The sequence below is a fragment of the Oncorhynchus mykiss genome, chromosome 15 (assembly GCF_057628025.1).
Source record: "Oncorhynchus mykiss isolate SJ-2025 chromosome 15, ASM5762802v1, whole genome shotgun sequence".
NCBI lineage: Eukaryota > Metazoa > Chordata > Actinopteri > Salmoniformes > Salmonidae > Oncorhynchus > Oncorhynchus mykiss.
The window spans coordinates 50,887,545-50,903,875 of NC_143036.1; the positions used below are offsets into that span (position 1 = coordinate 50,887,545).

General features: G+C 42.0%; 1 protein-coding gene across 4 annotated transcripts in view; it reads right to left on the minus strand.

Moving 5' to 3' along the window:
- gramd4a (GRAM domain containing 4a) overlaps positions 1–14,447 on the minus strand; it is a 66,802-nt gene extending 52,355 nt beyond the window's left edge. For 2 of the 4 annotated variants that reach the window (XM_021563381.3, XM_090200239.1), the window contains exons 1-2: positions 14,116–14,434; positions 7,242–7,458 (exon numbers count right to left, since the gene is read on the minus strand). In XM_021563381.3, the coding sequence (XP_021419056.1) occupies positions 7,242–7,458; positions 14,116–14,144 (246 nt within the window). In that variant the 5' untranslated portion in view covers positions 14,145–14,434. Of the gene's footprint in view, positions 1–7,241; positions 7,459–14,115 lie in introns of all 4 variants that reach the window. The other 2 variants (XM_090200236.1, XM_090200240.1) reach the window with 2 other exon arrangements.
- Between the last annotated feature and the right edge of the window lie 1,884 nt (positions 14,448–16,331).

Genomic DNA, 16,331 nt, shown 5'->3' on the forward strand with positions numbered 1-16,331 from the left:
TCGATAAGAAATGGGGGTGTGCTCGGTCCTCCTTTTCCTGTAGTCCACAATCATCGCCTTTGTCTTGATCACATTGAGGGAGAGGTTGTCCTGACAACACAACCAGGTCTTCTAGAGCAACCACACAACCACCACCTCCTCCCTATAGGCTGTCTCATCGTTGTCGGTGATCAGCCCTACCCCTGTTGTATCATCGGCAAACTTGGTGTTGGAGTCGTGCCTGGCCATGCAGTCATGAGTGAACAGGGAGTACAGGATGGGGCTGAGAACGCAACCCCAGTGTTGTCTTGACTGTGTGCTTAGGGTCATTGTCCTGTTGGAAGGTGAACCTTCGCCCCAGTCTGAGATCCTGAGCAAAATCTCTGTACTCCGTTCCGTTCATCTTTGCCTCGATCATGACTAGCATCCTAGTCCCTGCCTCTGAAAAACATCCCCGCAGCATGTTGCCACCAACATGCTTCACCGTAGGGATGATGCCAGGTTTCCTCCAGATGTGGTGCTTGGCATTCAGGCCAAAGACTTCAATCCTGGTTTCATCAGAACAGAGAAACTTGTTGGCAAACTCCAAGCAGGCCGTCATGCTCCTGAGGAGTGGCATCCATTTGGCCCCTCTACCATTAAAATACATGATTGGTGGAGTGCTACAGAAATGGGAAAACCTTCTAGAAGAACAATCATCTCCAAGAGGAACTCTGGAGCTCTGTCAGAGTGACCATCGGATTCTTGGTCACCTCCCTGACCAAGGCCCTTCTCCCCCGATTGCTCAGTTTGGACTAGAGGTCGACCGATTATGATTTTCCAACGCCGATACTGATTATTGGAGGGCCAAAAATAATGACAATTCCAACAATACTGAATGAAAACGTATTTTAATTTAATATAATATATCAATAAAATCAATTTAGCCTCAAATAAATAATGAAACATGTTCAATTTGGTTTAAATAATGCAAAAACAAAGTGTTGGAGAAGAAAGTAAAAGTGCAATATGTGCCATGTAAGAAAGCTAACGTTTAAGATCCTTGCTCAGAACATATGAAAGCTGGTGGTTCCTTTTAACATGAGTCCTCAATATTCCCAGGTAAGAAGTTTTAGGTGGTAGTTATTATAGGACTATTTCTCTCAATACCATTTGTATTTCATTAACCTTTGACTATTTGGTTGGTCTTATAGGCACTTTAGTATTGCCAGTGTAACAGTATAGCTTCTGTATCTCTCCTCGCTTCTACCTGGACTCGAACCAGGAACACAACTACAACAGCCACCCTCGAAGCAGAGTTACCCATGCAGAGCAAGGGGAATAACTTCTCCAAGAGTGAGTGACGATTGAAACGCTATTAGCGCGCACCCCGCTAACTAGCTAGCCATTTCACATCGGTTACACCAGCCTAATCTCGGGAGTTGATAGGCTTGAAGTCAAACAGCGCTGTGCTTGCGAAGAGTTGCTGGCAAAACGCACAAAAGTGCTGTTTGAATAAATGCTTACAAGCCTGCTGCCACCTACCACATCTCAGACAGACTGCTCTATCAAATCATAGACAAAATTATAACATAACACACAGAAATACGAGCCTTTGGTCATTAATATGGTCGAATCCGGAAACTATCATCTGGAAAACAAGACGTTTATTCTTTCAGTGAAATACGGAACCGTTCCCTATTTTATCTAACGGGTGGCATCCATGTCTAAATATTCCTGTTACATTGCAAGACTTTCAATGTTATGTCATAATGAAGTAAAATTCTGGCAAATTAGGCGGCCCAAACTGTTGCAAATACAACGACTATGCATGCAATGAACGCAAGAGAAGTGACACAATTTTACCTGATTAATATTGCCTGCTAACCTGGGATTTATTTTAGCTAAATATGCAGGTTTAAAAATATATACTTCTGTGTATTGATTTTAAGAAAGGCATTGCTGTTTATGGTTAGGTACACATTAGAGCAACGATACGCACCGCAACGATTATATGCAACGCAGGACATGCATGATAAACTAGTAATATCATCAACCATGTGTAGTTAACATGATTGATTGTTTTTTTTATAAAGATACGTTTAATTCTAGCTAGCAACTTACCTTGGCTTACTGCATTCGCGTAACAGGCAGTCTCCTTGTGGAGTGCAATGTAATTAGGTGGTTAGAGCTTTGGACTAGTTAATTGTAAGGTTGCAAGATTAAATCCCCCGAGCTGACAAGGTGAAAATCTGTCGTTCTGCCCCTGAACGAGGCAGTTAACCCACCGTTCCTAGGCCGTCATTAAAAATAAGAATGTGTTCTTAACTGACTTACCTAGTTAAATATTTCTTTTAAATAAATTAAATAAAAATATCGGCCAAAACGGTGTCCAAAAATACAGATTTCCGATTGTTATGAAAACTTAAAATCGGCCCTAATTAAATGGCCATTCCGATTAAATCTGTGACCTCTAGTTTGGACGGGTGGCCAGCTCTAGGAAGAGTCTTAGGGGTTCCAAACTTCTTCCATTTAACAATGCTGCAGAAATGTTTTGGTACCCTTCCCAGATATGTGCCTCGACACAATCCGGTCTCTGAGTTCTACAGACAATTCCGTCGACCTCACGTTGGTTTTTGCTCTGACATGCACTGTCAACTGTGGAACCTTATCTAGACAGGTGCTGTAATGTAACAAAATGTGGAAAAGGTCAAGGGGTCTGAATACTTTCCGAAGGCACCGTATATGAAGAGCGTACGCAATGTTTGTGTGTTTTCCTGAGGCCTCCTGCAGTCAGTGAACTCGCACACCCACTCAGTGAGCAGCTGCCCACATGCCTGGCATAGAAACACACGGCGGGCTGCCTGCGACATCCACAAATACTGGGAGACGTACACACGTGCGCACAAAATGTGTGCACTCAGCCTAGAGTCCTAACCCTGCAAAGGACTCAATTTATATTAGAAACCAGCAGATGAGCACAAGAAACTGGCCTCCTTTGAGGAAATTATACAATCAAGTGACTAATCTACTGTTTTAATTTGGGGGGAAAAACACTGGCTGGCTGATGGTGATGAAGCATGAAAAAGTCCAAGATGACCGGCACAGTTTAAAATATCCCCTTAAGACAAGACCAAACACTGAGATCATCGGCAGTAATGATATATTCATTGGCAAAGCAGGGGAGGATAAATTCACAGAGTAACCATAGTGGATGAAAGTCGATAGAAGTACTGTGTTTACCCTGTGTCCCTCCCTCCATCCATCCAGCCAACCCTCCCTCTGAAGAATGAGCAGAGTAAACAGGAACAGAGCATATCAAACCGCCCTGTGTTTCCTTCACTCGCTTTCCCTTCCTCTCTGAAGTAGGTTTGTCTATTATGTCTCCCTGAGGGACATGTAATCAACTCCATTGGAAGCTGCCACACACACACACACGTAACATTAAAACAGGAGATATTAAAGACAGGTCATAGACATACAGTGCATTTGGAAAGTATTCAGACCACTTGACTTTTTCCACATTTTGTTACATTACAGCCCTATTCTAAAATGGATTATATAAAATCCTCATCTCCACACACACACACACACACACAACCATAATAACAAAGCAAAAACAGGTTGACACTTTTGGCAAATATATAAACAGAAATATCTTAATTACATAAGTATTCAGGCCCTTTGCAATGAGAGTCAAAATTGAGCTCAGGTGCCTCCTTTTTCCATTGATCATCCTTGAGATGTTTCAACAACTTGATTGGAGTCCACCTGGGATACATTATATTGATTGGACATGATTTGAAAAGGCACACACCTGTCTATATAAGGTTGACGATGCATGTCAGTGAATGCCAGAGCAAAAAACAAGCCATGAGGTCGAATTGTCCGTAGAGCTCGGAGACAGGATTGTGTCGAGGCACAGACCTGGGGAAGGGTACTAAAACATTTCTGCAACATTGAAGGTCCCCAAGAACACAGTGGCCTCCATCAATCTTAAATGGAAGAAGTTTGGAACCCCCAAGACTCTTCCTAGAGCTGGCCGCCCAGCCAAACTGATTCAACAGGACAACGACCCTAAGCACACAGCCAAGACAACACAGGAGTGGCTTCGGGACAAGTCTCTAAATGTCCGAGTGGCCAGGCCAGAGCCCGGACTTGAACCTGATCAAACATCTCTGGAGACCTGAAAATAGCTGTGCAGCTCCCCAGTCAACCTGAGAGAGAGAGAATAATGGGGGGAAACTCCAAATACAGGTGTTTCAAACTTGTAGCGTCAAACCCAAAAAGACGAGGCTATAGTCACTGCCAAAGGTGCTTCAACAAAGTACTGAGTAAAGGGTCTGAATATTTCAGTAGTTTAAATGTTTTTATTGGCAAACATTTCTACAAACCTGTTTTTGATTTGTCATGGGGAATTGTGTGTAGATAACGTGGAAATAACTATTTAATACATTCTAGAATAAGGCTGTAAAGTAACAAAATGTGGAAAAATTCAAGGGGGTCTGAATACTTTCCAAATGCACTGTATAGTCAGTGTCCAGATTTCAGTTGACATTTAATCCTTCTGAACAGTAGGCAACAGTTCCCTTGACATGCCGTAGGTCTATTTGAAGTCCTGGTCTTGTGACTGGCGAATTTGCATAGCTCCTCAAACAACATAGGCACTGATCATTCTCTATTACCATCATCAAATCTTTACCAAACATCACTTTTCTGGCCCTCCCTTCTCTTTTATTTTTAACTCTCCATTTTGTAGCTTCTCTCTTATTGAATTAAACACGCAGACATTGTCCTTTTAATCTCAGTGGATCCAAGTTAACTTTTTCTGCCCATTTGGAAATTGGTGTGTAGGCTATTTGTCATGCGTCAAGTCAGGCATACACACTAATTTAAAAAAAATGTAACTATGAAAGAAAAACCTAATGTCAATTATAGATATAAATGGCATAAGAATGATACATTTGTATTTTTATGTATTCAGTTTATTCAACCCGACCGCCCACCTGCCCTTCATCCACACAATATTTCATGACCCTAAACCCCATCTCTGCCTTGTGGATATAACCGTGGGAACTGCAGGTTGAGTCATCCTGCACATCACTAACTAACACACAATATTTCATGACCCTAAACTAGAGGTCGACCGGTTATGATTTTTCAACGCCAATACAGGTTGGAGGACAAAAAAAGCCGATACCGATTAATTGGCCGATTTTAAAAATGTATTTGTAATAATAACAATTACAACAATACTGAATGAAAACTTATTTTAACTTAATATAATTGATCAATAAAATCAATTTCGCCTCAAATAAATAATGAAACATGTTCAATTTGGTTTAAATAATGCAAAAACAAAGTGTTGGAGAAGAAAGTAAAAGTACAATATGTGCCATGTAAGAAAGCTAACGTTTAAGTTCCTTGCTCAGAACATGAGAACATATGAAAGCTGGTGGTTCCTTTTAACATGAGTCTTCAATATTCCCAGGTAAGAAGTTTTAGGTTGTAGTTATTATAGAACTATTTCTCTCTATACCATTTGTATTTCATATAACCTTTGACTATTGGATGTTCTTTAGTATTGCCAGTGTAACAGTATAGCTTCCGTCCCTCTCCTCACTCCTCCCTGGGCTCGAACCAGGAACACAACGACAACAGCCACCCTCGAAGCAGCGTTACCCATGCAGAGCAAGGGGAATAACTACTTCAAGTCTCAGAGCGAGTGACGTTTGAAACTCTTATTAGCGCGCACCCCGCTAACTAGCTAGCCATTTCACATCACATCTTTACACCAGCCTCATCTCGGGAGTTGATAGGATTGAAGTCCTAAACAGCAGAGCTGCTGGCAAAACGCACAAAAGTGCTGTTTGAATGAATGCCTACGAGCCTGCTGGTGCCTACCATCGCTCAGTTAGACTACTCTATCAAATCATACTTAATTATAACATAACTTAAATACGAGCCTTAGGTTATTAATATGGTCGAATCCGGAAACTATCATCTCGAAAACATGACGTTTATTCTTTCAGTGAAATACGGAACCGTTCCGCATTTTATCTAATGGGTGGCATCCATCAGTCTAAATATTCCTGTTAACATATATATATATAAACATATATACTTCTGTGTATTGATTTTAAGAAAGGCATTGGTGTTTATGGTTAGGTACACGTTGGAGCAACGACAGTCCTTATTCACGAATGCGCACAGCATCGATTATATGCAACTAGATAAACTAGTAATATCAACCATGTGGAGTTATAACTAGTGATTATGATTGATTAGTGTTTAATGCTAGCTAGCAACTTACCTTGGCTTCTTACTGCATTCGCGTAACAGGTGGGCTCCTCGTGAGGCACGTGGTTAGAGCGTTGGACTAGTTAGCCGTAAGGATGCAAGATTGAGTCCCCGAGCAGACAAGGTAAAAATCTGTGGTTCTGCCCCTGAACAAGGCAGTTAACCCACCGTTCCTAGGTGAGAATGTGTTCTGAACTGACTTGAATGGTTAAATAAAAAGGTGTAAAAAAATTTTAAATAAAATTTAATATATATATATTTTTTTTAAATCTTTTTTTAAATCGGCAAAATCAGAGTTTACATTTACCAATTTCCGATTGTTATGAAAACTTGAAATCGGCCTTAATTAAAATCGGCCCCAATTAATCGACCAATCCGATTAATCGGTCGACTTCTACCCTAAACCCATCTGCCTTGTGGATATAACCGTGGGGACTGCAGGTTGAGTCAGCCATCACATCACTAACTGACACACAATATACAGGAAACTGCCAAAATAAAGGAAACACCAACATAAAGTGTCTTAATAGGGCGTTGGGGCACCATGAGACAGAAGAGCTTCAATCCACCTTGGCATAGATTCTACAAGAGTCTGGAACTCGCTTGGAGGGATGCGACACCACTCTTGCACAAGAAATTCCATAGCTTTGTGTTTTGTTGATGCCGTTGATGCCGTGTGTTTTGTCAAGCGCCGTTCCAAGAATCTGGTGACTGACACTATGCTCCTTTGAGGCCTCTCAAAGTCAGAGCGCTTATTCTAGCCATGCCAGCCACAATAATAGGCAATTTGTATACAGAACCCTAAACTTGCGCACGCACAGGTAAAAACATGGACGCTAGGAAACACTGACGTAGAGTTTTTCCAGACCAACTATGGCCCAGAGTTTTTCCTGGTCGGGTAACATTGCAAGGAAAAACTTGTGGCCCTACTCACGGTCTCTCATTTGAGTCAAAGAACACAGCAAAGTGGAATGCATTCTTACAGGGTCTCCTAGTTCTTCCGTGTCTTGTGACTTGAGTGAAGGCCTCGTCCTCAGCAGGATGTCATCGCTACATTCATTGTCGGATCCGTTGGGGGACTCTGCTAGATCCAGGAAGTCGTCTCGCTTCTGACCTCTGAACCTGATTTTGTCCAGCCGCTTTAGCATGTTCAACACCCCTCTCTTCAGCGGCTTTACCTTAGCATGGTGTACAGCAATCCTGAAAAGACAAACAGACAAGGGTCAGAGGTTCCCCTTTGAAAAGCACTGAAAATGAAAGGGTGGGGTCGATAGCAAGACATTTCTTTGCACAGAAGTAGTTTCTTGTAAATAAGTACCTAAACACTACGGAACACAGATGCACAAGTTAAGACAATCGTTGAGTGTTGCCGATACAAGCGTTTAAAAAAATACCCTATTCCCTTTACAGTGCCCTGCTCAAAAGTAGTGAGCTAGAAAAGGGAATTGAGTGCCATTTGGAACACAGCCATATAGATCTAGCAGTAGATCCATCGAAGGCCCATCAGTGGTTGAGTCGTCAGCCATCATCCAGGGCCACAGCCCTTCCTGCTTAGGAAATGATCACAACCCCAGAACGAGGCGTGGAGCGAGATGGAGACAAGATGCGATCACCCTCTCACTTCAAACACTCCAAAAATATGACTTAACGACTTGATTCATGCGAATCCTTTTGACCTAGATCTACCCCCTCTGAGTATATATTTGGGCAGTGAAGCTAAAAAAAAAAAACATTTAATTTGGTTTTATAGCCTACTCCAGTATTTTAGATCAAATGTTCTGTATGAGGCAACAGTGCAGAATGTCACCTTTAACTTGAGGGATTTTCATACATATCCATTCTACCATTTACAAATAAAAGCACTTTATGCATCTAGTCCCCCCCCCCCCCATTCAAAAGGTATCATAAAAGCATACCCCTAAAACATGTTAATCTCTCACCATTACCAATAACAGGGGAGGTTAGCATTTAGGTCTAACTTTCTCACTCTGTATCTAGTCCCCCCCCCCAATTTGAAGATATAAGTATTTGGACAAATTAACTAATAGTGTATTACATTAAACTTGACAGTATTTTGAGCCATATTCCTAGCACGCAATGATTACATCAAGTGTGACTCTACAAACTTTTTGGATGCATTTTCAGTTTGTTATGGTTGGGAATTGTCACTTTCAAGTCACTTTCATTGTAAACAAGAATAGAAGAAAACAAACAGGTCGGGGACCTAAGCGACCGCTTATGTCTGGAGCCGGCCCTGGAAAGGGGGTGGAAAGGGGCTAGCGGAAACTTTGTGGGTGACACAATAGCTCTCACACACACCCCTCCCCTTAGAAACAGATCTGGCTTGATAACACCATGCAGCTCTCAAGGTTCTAGCTGTGTTGTTATAGGCCTACTGCATCTTTCTATCTACAGCCTTCACGTTTTCATTCGTTTGGAGCAGAAGCAGCACATCTCAGAGTAACAGTGAGATAGAGGAGCTGGAAAGCCTGGCGCCCACTAGATGAGAGAAAGAAAGGAGAGGAATTATACTCAATGTTTCTCTGATCACAACACTGACTCTGGTCTCTGTGTGGGCAGAGAAACCATCAGGACCGTCATACCTCTATCCCTTTCCTTCAGCTGAAAAAACAACAACAACAAAAACACTTCCACCCACATGTGAACAGAGAAAGAACACGATACACACACACACACACACCTACCTGAAAGGCCTTGGCTCATTCACACTTCATTAAAATCCCACACAAACAAACCTAAATGTTGAGAGAGCATCTAATGATGCGAATGGCACCAATGACAAATCTACACAGCCAAGGGATCCTTCACTCTAATGTAAAATGGTGAGCATCAGAGCTCTGTGTCCTACAAGTGATGACACCATTAGAGCAGACCAAAAAGGATGACACACATGGAGGCACAGGACTTCCTATAGGATAGTTCAGGCCAGGGGAATCTGATCTGGCTCTCAAGGTGGATGTCATCTAAGCTTGTTGTGTCCTCATGTGCATCTCTAGGAAGTCCTCTGCTCACCTTATTATACACCTCTATGGTCAGTGTGTCACTAAGCCCCTGCCAATGATGATCAAGGTAGAAGTTACCCCTAACCATAGATATAGAATCAGATTACCATTGCCCTAATCCTAACCATGACCATTTAGGGAGTTGATTAACCTCTGACCTTAGATCAGATATTGACCACAGAACTCAACACCATCAGCTTAGTGAAGCATTTGGACAGTTGCGGGAGCAAGGCGAGGTGGTACTATAGAGTAAAGCTGTAATGTTGTTCAGAGAAGAGAGCGAGTTCTTCTTCAATGGTATATTCCCAGAGAGGTCTGAAGTACTGCTTAATCATACAATCAGTCAAACATATACACAGTTAGACGACACAGACTCAAGACACACACACCTCATAAATATTCAGGCACATTGACACACAGTACTCGTGACTGCACATCAGTCTATATACTCCTATGAGAGCCATTGCTACTGTATGCCAGCCATGAGTGCTATCATGGCTGTCAATGAGCTTCCAACCTCTGATGTGGGTCTGCTGGAAAAGAGAAGGGGCCACAGAGAGACTTGGCTCTGCTCTCCTCAATGCCTAGTGTGTGTTTGATTGAGCACTTTCTGAGAAGAGAACAGCATTCTAGGAACTGGATAGTCACTGGCATTGTTAGCAGTGATGGAAGACCCCACACTTGCATAGAAAATAGGACATTGTTGAATTCAACAGAGACATTAAATCAAACATGGTTAGGTTTAGGGTGAGAGATAGTAAAACAAATTGACAGACATTTCTGAGAATAATACCAACTAGAAACGCCCACCCGGAAACCCTCATTGGCAAGTGCTTTACACATCTCATACCCACTTGTAGGTGTTACATTTACTAGGCAGTCACCTTAGTGACTGTTTAGTTTCACATGAAATACACGCAACCCCCTGTCAATGTCATTCCTGGCTGCAGACCCACTGAACCTGTAGTCTACATGTGATTGTTCATTCAGGAGAGTGATTTCTGAATGAATGTCAAAGTTAGGCTATATGTTGAAATGTTTTAGTGAAGGAGTTGAGTGTTCGGTCATTTTTATTACAAATTTAGTGGAATAGGGACAAAAAAAAACTAATTTCAACCATTAGAATTTATAAAATGACATTGGTATAGTTCTCGGAGGACACCAGAAAGCTAGTCATGCTTATTTCTCTCTCATCCAAGTTGCTGAGATTCTACTTGGTCTAGGAGTCTCACTACACTTGGTCCAAGCTCACATATTTTACAAATGGAAGCTAGGCTAAATCAGGATGACAACACACTATAGGCCTAAACTACGAGACGAATAAGGAATTCACTTTATTACAGTCGGAATCAAGGCGGAGGGCCATATTGCCTAGGTAGGCACACTGTAAATCGTTAGGTTGAAAGGAAGACTCATCATCACAATACCATGTTTGATAATGTGCTGTGATTGAGGCTATTCAGTCTATGATGGGTGATCAAATTATGACCCAAATATAAATTACAGTAGGCTACCGAGTCTAACTAGCCACAGCTGACCCCATTATTCCAGTCGCCATGTCAACTCTGCTAATAACTCTATTCAATGAACACATCATCGGTGAGGGACAGGCACTGCTAAGCCATGATGTACTCTTAAGGAGCTTACCATTACTCCTTAAAAGAGTCAAAGTAGCATATACAGTGCCTTGCGAAAGTATTCGGCCCCCTTGAACTTTGCGACCTTTTGCCACATTTCAGGCTTCAAACATAAAGATATAAAACTATTTTTTTGTGAAGAATCAACAACAAGTGGGACACAATCATGAAGTGGAACGACATTTATTGGATATTTCAAACTTTTTTAACAAATCAAAACCTGAAAAATTGGGCGTGCAAAATTATTCAGCCCCCTTAAGTTAATACTTTGTAGCGCCACCTTTTGCTGCGATTACAGCTGTAAGTCGCTTGGGGTATGTCTATCAGTTTTGCACATCGAGAGACTGAAATTCTTTCCCATTCCTCCTTGCAAAACAGCTCGAGCTCAGTGAGGTTGGATGGAGAGCATTTGTGAACAGCAGTTTTCAGTTCTTTCCACAGATTCTCGATTGGATTCAGGTCTGGACTTTGACTTGGCCATTCTAACACCTGGATATGTTTATTTTTGAACCATTCCATTGTAGATTTTGCTTTATGTTTTGGATCATTGTCTTGTTGGAAGACAAATCTCAGGTTTTCTTCCAGAATGGTCCTGTATTTGGCTCCATCCATCTTCCCATCAATTTTAACCATCTTCCCTGTCCCTGCTGAAGAAAAGCAGGCCCAAACCATGATGCTGCCACCACCATGTTTGACAGTGGGTATGGTGTGTTCAGGGTGAGGAGCTGTGTTGCTTTTACGCCAAACATAACGTTTTGTATTGTTGCCAAAAAGTTCAATTTTGGTTTCATCTGACCAGGGCACCTTCTTCCACATGTTTGGTGTGTCTCCCAGGTGGCTTGTGGCAAACTTTAAACAACACTTTTTATGGATATCTTTAAGAAATGACTTTCTTCTTGCCACTCTTCCATAAAGGCCAGATTTGTGCAATATACGACTGATTGTTGTCCTATGGACAGAGTCTCCCACCTCAGCTGTAGATCTCTGCAGTTCATCCAGAGTGATCATGGGCCTCTTGGCTGCATCTCTGATCAGTCTTTTCCTTGTATGAGCTGAAATTTGAGGGACGGCCAGGTCTTGGTAGATTTGCAGTGGTCTGATACTCCTTCCATTTCAATATTATCGCTTGCACAGTGCTCCTTGGGATGTTTAAAGCTTGGGAAATCTTTTTGTATCCAAATCCGGCTTTAAACTTCTTCACAACAGTATCTCGAACCTGCCTGGTGTGTTCCTTGTTCTTCATGATGCTCTCTGCGCTTTTAACAGACCTCTGAGACTATCATAGTGCAGGTGCATTTATACGGAGACTTGATTACACACAGGTGGATTGTATTTATCATCATTAGTCATTTAGGTCAACATTGGATCATTCAGAGATCCTCACTGAACTTCTGGAGAGAGTTTGCTGCACTGAAAGTAAAGGGGCTGAATAATTCTGCACGCCCAATTTTTCAGTTTTTGATTTGTTAAAAAAGTTTGAAATATCCAATAAATGTCGTTCCACTTCATGATTGTGTCCCACTTGTTGTTGACTCTTCACAAAAAAATACAGTTTTATATCTTTTTGTTTGAAGCCTGAAATGTGGCAAAAGGTCGCAAAGTTCAAGGGGGCCGAATACTTTCGCAAGACACTGTATATGTTATGTTCAAAGATAGACAAGCTCTGGCAGCCAAAAACTAAGCATGAATCGGTTCTCAATTGCAATTTGGTTGTAGAAACATAAATCCCTTTACTTTCTTGTCACATTAAAATCCTTTTACAAATGCAAAATACACACTTAAGCATTGGCAGTTTGAAGCGACTCAAATCCTGTTTCTCTGCATATCCCATAAGAATCGGTTATTTTTCCTGCAATCTAAGCAGCCAAAAAGCACATGGTGGTAGATATTTCAAGCCACATTTCAAAGCAACTTCGTAGGTGGTTTGAAGTCAAATCCAAATCTGATTCCTGGCCATGGGACTTTTGTTTGAACGGTCAAATCGGATTCATTTACCCGTCTGGTTCTTAGACTGTTATTTGGCATTTCTTATTGGTTTCCAAACAAATGAGTGAATGTGCTAGAAGGCTAAACAGCTAGCTAGGTTGGTAACTAAGTTGCCCATCCAAAATGGACTTCGTTTTGAAAGTTGGATCATCTCGTCCTTTGAGGCTTTAAAAAAAAAAGGGCATTGTTTGTCACCATAGCTTACTACATCACTTCTGAAGGAAGGCTGAGCACACACTTATTATGACAACTAGCGTAGTTATTGTCAGCGGTCTGAACACACAAATCCAAATTAGGTCACTTGTCTCTTGCCGTTTGGACAGTCAGTTTTCCAAAACTGATAGTGGAATTAAGGCCTTCACTGTGAACATGGCTGTGTTGTGTACCGTTTTAACAACTTTTTCCACAGTTGCAGCTAACCGTATTTTTTCAGTGACAACATGTTTCTTAGCGGCCTTCTGTTACATACAGGTGTTTGGGAGCATGCCAGATAGCACATTAGAACAGGTGTCTTCTATAAGCACACACAAACATGGATATATGTCCATGTGGGGACACTGACACTGACCCCCCCAACTCTATAAAAAAAGTATCAATTTAACATTGTTCACAAATCATTTATTTCTGATATGAAAGATCCTTATACTTCCAAAACCGTACGGCAAGCGATTCATGTAATGTTCAGACCGAGCGTCTGGGGGTTTCTTAACAAACCTTCCCCGTACAGAAGACGCCTTGATCCAATGACTTGTGGAATGGAACTAATGGAACTGAGACTTCTGCTCAAAAGGCTAAAAGGTACTGGTAAGATATGAGCCTAAAAACACCGTGATCGACGGAGTATGAAGGACCAGTGTTGTGCTGCTTCGCGACTGTAACAAAGCGCGCAAGCAACAGTAGGTGTTGGCCCGCTGTGACATAATGTAACAAGTCCGTTAGGTTAGTCTCAGCTTCCCACCAGTAATTTTTTGTTGTTGACGCTATGGCGATGCAACGTTCATTTGTAATACTGTTTATTTGTACTGCCCAACTCCTATTTCCCAATTAAATTGTAATCTTCGTAAATGAGTCTACGCACAGTAGACCTTGCGCTCCATTAAATAATAATGAATTACCCAACTAAAAGCCAACAGACACAACACGTAAATACTTGAGCTAGGCTACTTTGCATGGACAATATTTATATTTAAAAATATCAAGTTTTTTCTTACCCAGCCCGTAAATCGTAGCAGAGTTTCATTAACACTGATAATTGCCTTTGAATGTATCCAGTAGCGTACACCTGCTCACAACCGCCAAGACACAAGCTGTTTATTGAGCCTCAGCCCCGCCATCACAATCCGCTCTTTTGTAAACCAGAGCAACGATTTACATCCCGCTGCAGCCTTGATTAGTTTTGTAGAAATGCCAACTCCCCCCCCCTAAGAGAGAATAGCATAGACTATCTCATTCAGTACCGTTTGAAACCAGTCTCTCTCGCTTGTTGATTTCATAGCTCTCACACACAAGACCAGGACATTTCGTCATGTCAGCAGACGTCCTTTCTTAAAGGGGCCGCTCATGGAGTTTCAAAGTTATCAACAAGCCTGCCCTTGCTGTTGTTGTACCTCTCACTATGTGTTCGTCTGCTTTCATAATGCCCATCAGCATCCTCTGTTGGCTGACACTATTTTAACGATGTAGGCTTACCAACAGTATTGCATGTGCACAGTTGATGTCATATATTATTGGGACAGTTCTCTCATGTAATACAGGTGATAATTAAATATTGCATACATACATACATACATACATACATACATACATACATACATACATACATACATACAAACATTATTTATATATAAACTGCAACAAAACCATTTTTTTATGAAATAACCAAACAGTTGGCAAGTGTGTTTGGAATACAAACCATTGCATGTGTCCACTCAGATGAGCAAGGCAGAAATCTAAACATCCATCATCTACAGAAATGAGCTCCAAAACAATGTATAAGGCGTTTGTCCTGTATTACAGTTGTCGCAAAAACTAATGTAGACTAGTCAACATGCAATTGTCACCATACAATGAATGGTCTTCTCTATACTCTCCAGCAGCTGAAAGTAATTTGTTCTATTGTACAGGCTGAGACTTAGAACCCTGTGTCTGTCTGTCTGTTGTCAGTCTGCTGTGAGACAAGGTCTGTGACTCAGTGATGAGACTGTTGATACACTTCATGGCCAAAAGTACACAACATGACCAAAAGTATGTGGAGACCTGCTTGTCAAACATCTCATTCCAAAATCATGAGCATTAATATGGAGTTGATCCCCCTTTGCTGCTATAACAGCCTCCACTCTTTTGGGAAGGTTTTCCACTAGATGTTGGAATATTGCTGTGTGGGCTTGCTTCCATTCAGCCACAAGAGCATTAGTGAGGTCGGGCACTGATGTTGGGTGATTAGGCCTGGGTCGCAGTCTCGTTTCAATTCACCTCAAAGGTGTCCGATGGGGTTGAAGTCAGGGCTCTGTGCAGGCCAATCAAGTTCTTCCACAACGATCTCGACAAACCATTTCTGTATGGACCTTGTTGTGTGCACGGGGGCATTGTCATGCTGAAACAGGAAAGGGCCTTCTCCAACTGTTGCCACAAAGTTGGAAGCACAGAATGGTCTAGAATGTCATTGTATGCTTTAGCGTTAAGATTTCCCTTCACTGAAACTAAGGGGCCAAGCCCGAACCATGAAAAAGAGCCCAAGACCATTATTCCTCCTCACAACACTAGTGGGCCCTATGCATTGGAATAGGTAGCATTCTTGTGGCATCCGCCAAACCCAGATTTGTCCAGATGGTGAAGTAACTTCAAAGATCGCGTTTCCACTGCTCCAGAGTCCAATGGTGGTGAGCTTTACCCCACTCCAGACGACACTTGGCATTGCGCATGGTGATCTTAGGCTTGTGCGCAACTGTTCGGTCATGAACAGCATTTCATGAAGCTCCCGACTAACAGTTCTTGTGCTGACTCGGCAGTTCAGTTCGGTGAGCTTGTGTGGCCTACCACTTCGCGGCTGAGCCGTTGTTGCTCCTAGGCTTTTCCACTTCACAGTAACATCACTTACAGTTGACCGGGGTAGCTCTAGCAGGACAGACACTGACATCCTATGACGGTGCCACGTTGAAAGTCACTGAGCTCTTCGGTAAGGCCATTCTACTGCCAATGTTTGTCTATGGCGATTGCATGGCTGTGTGCTTGATTTTGTACACCTGTCAGCAACGGTGAGGCTGAAATAGCCACATTCACTAATTTGAAGGGGTGTCCACATACACTATATATACAAAAGTATGTGGACACCCCTTCAGTAGGCATATAGACTTACACTGGGGCATGTTCAGCAGGATGCAATGTTTTGGAATGTTCAGATAGTAATATGCTATGTAGAACAAACATG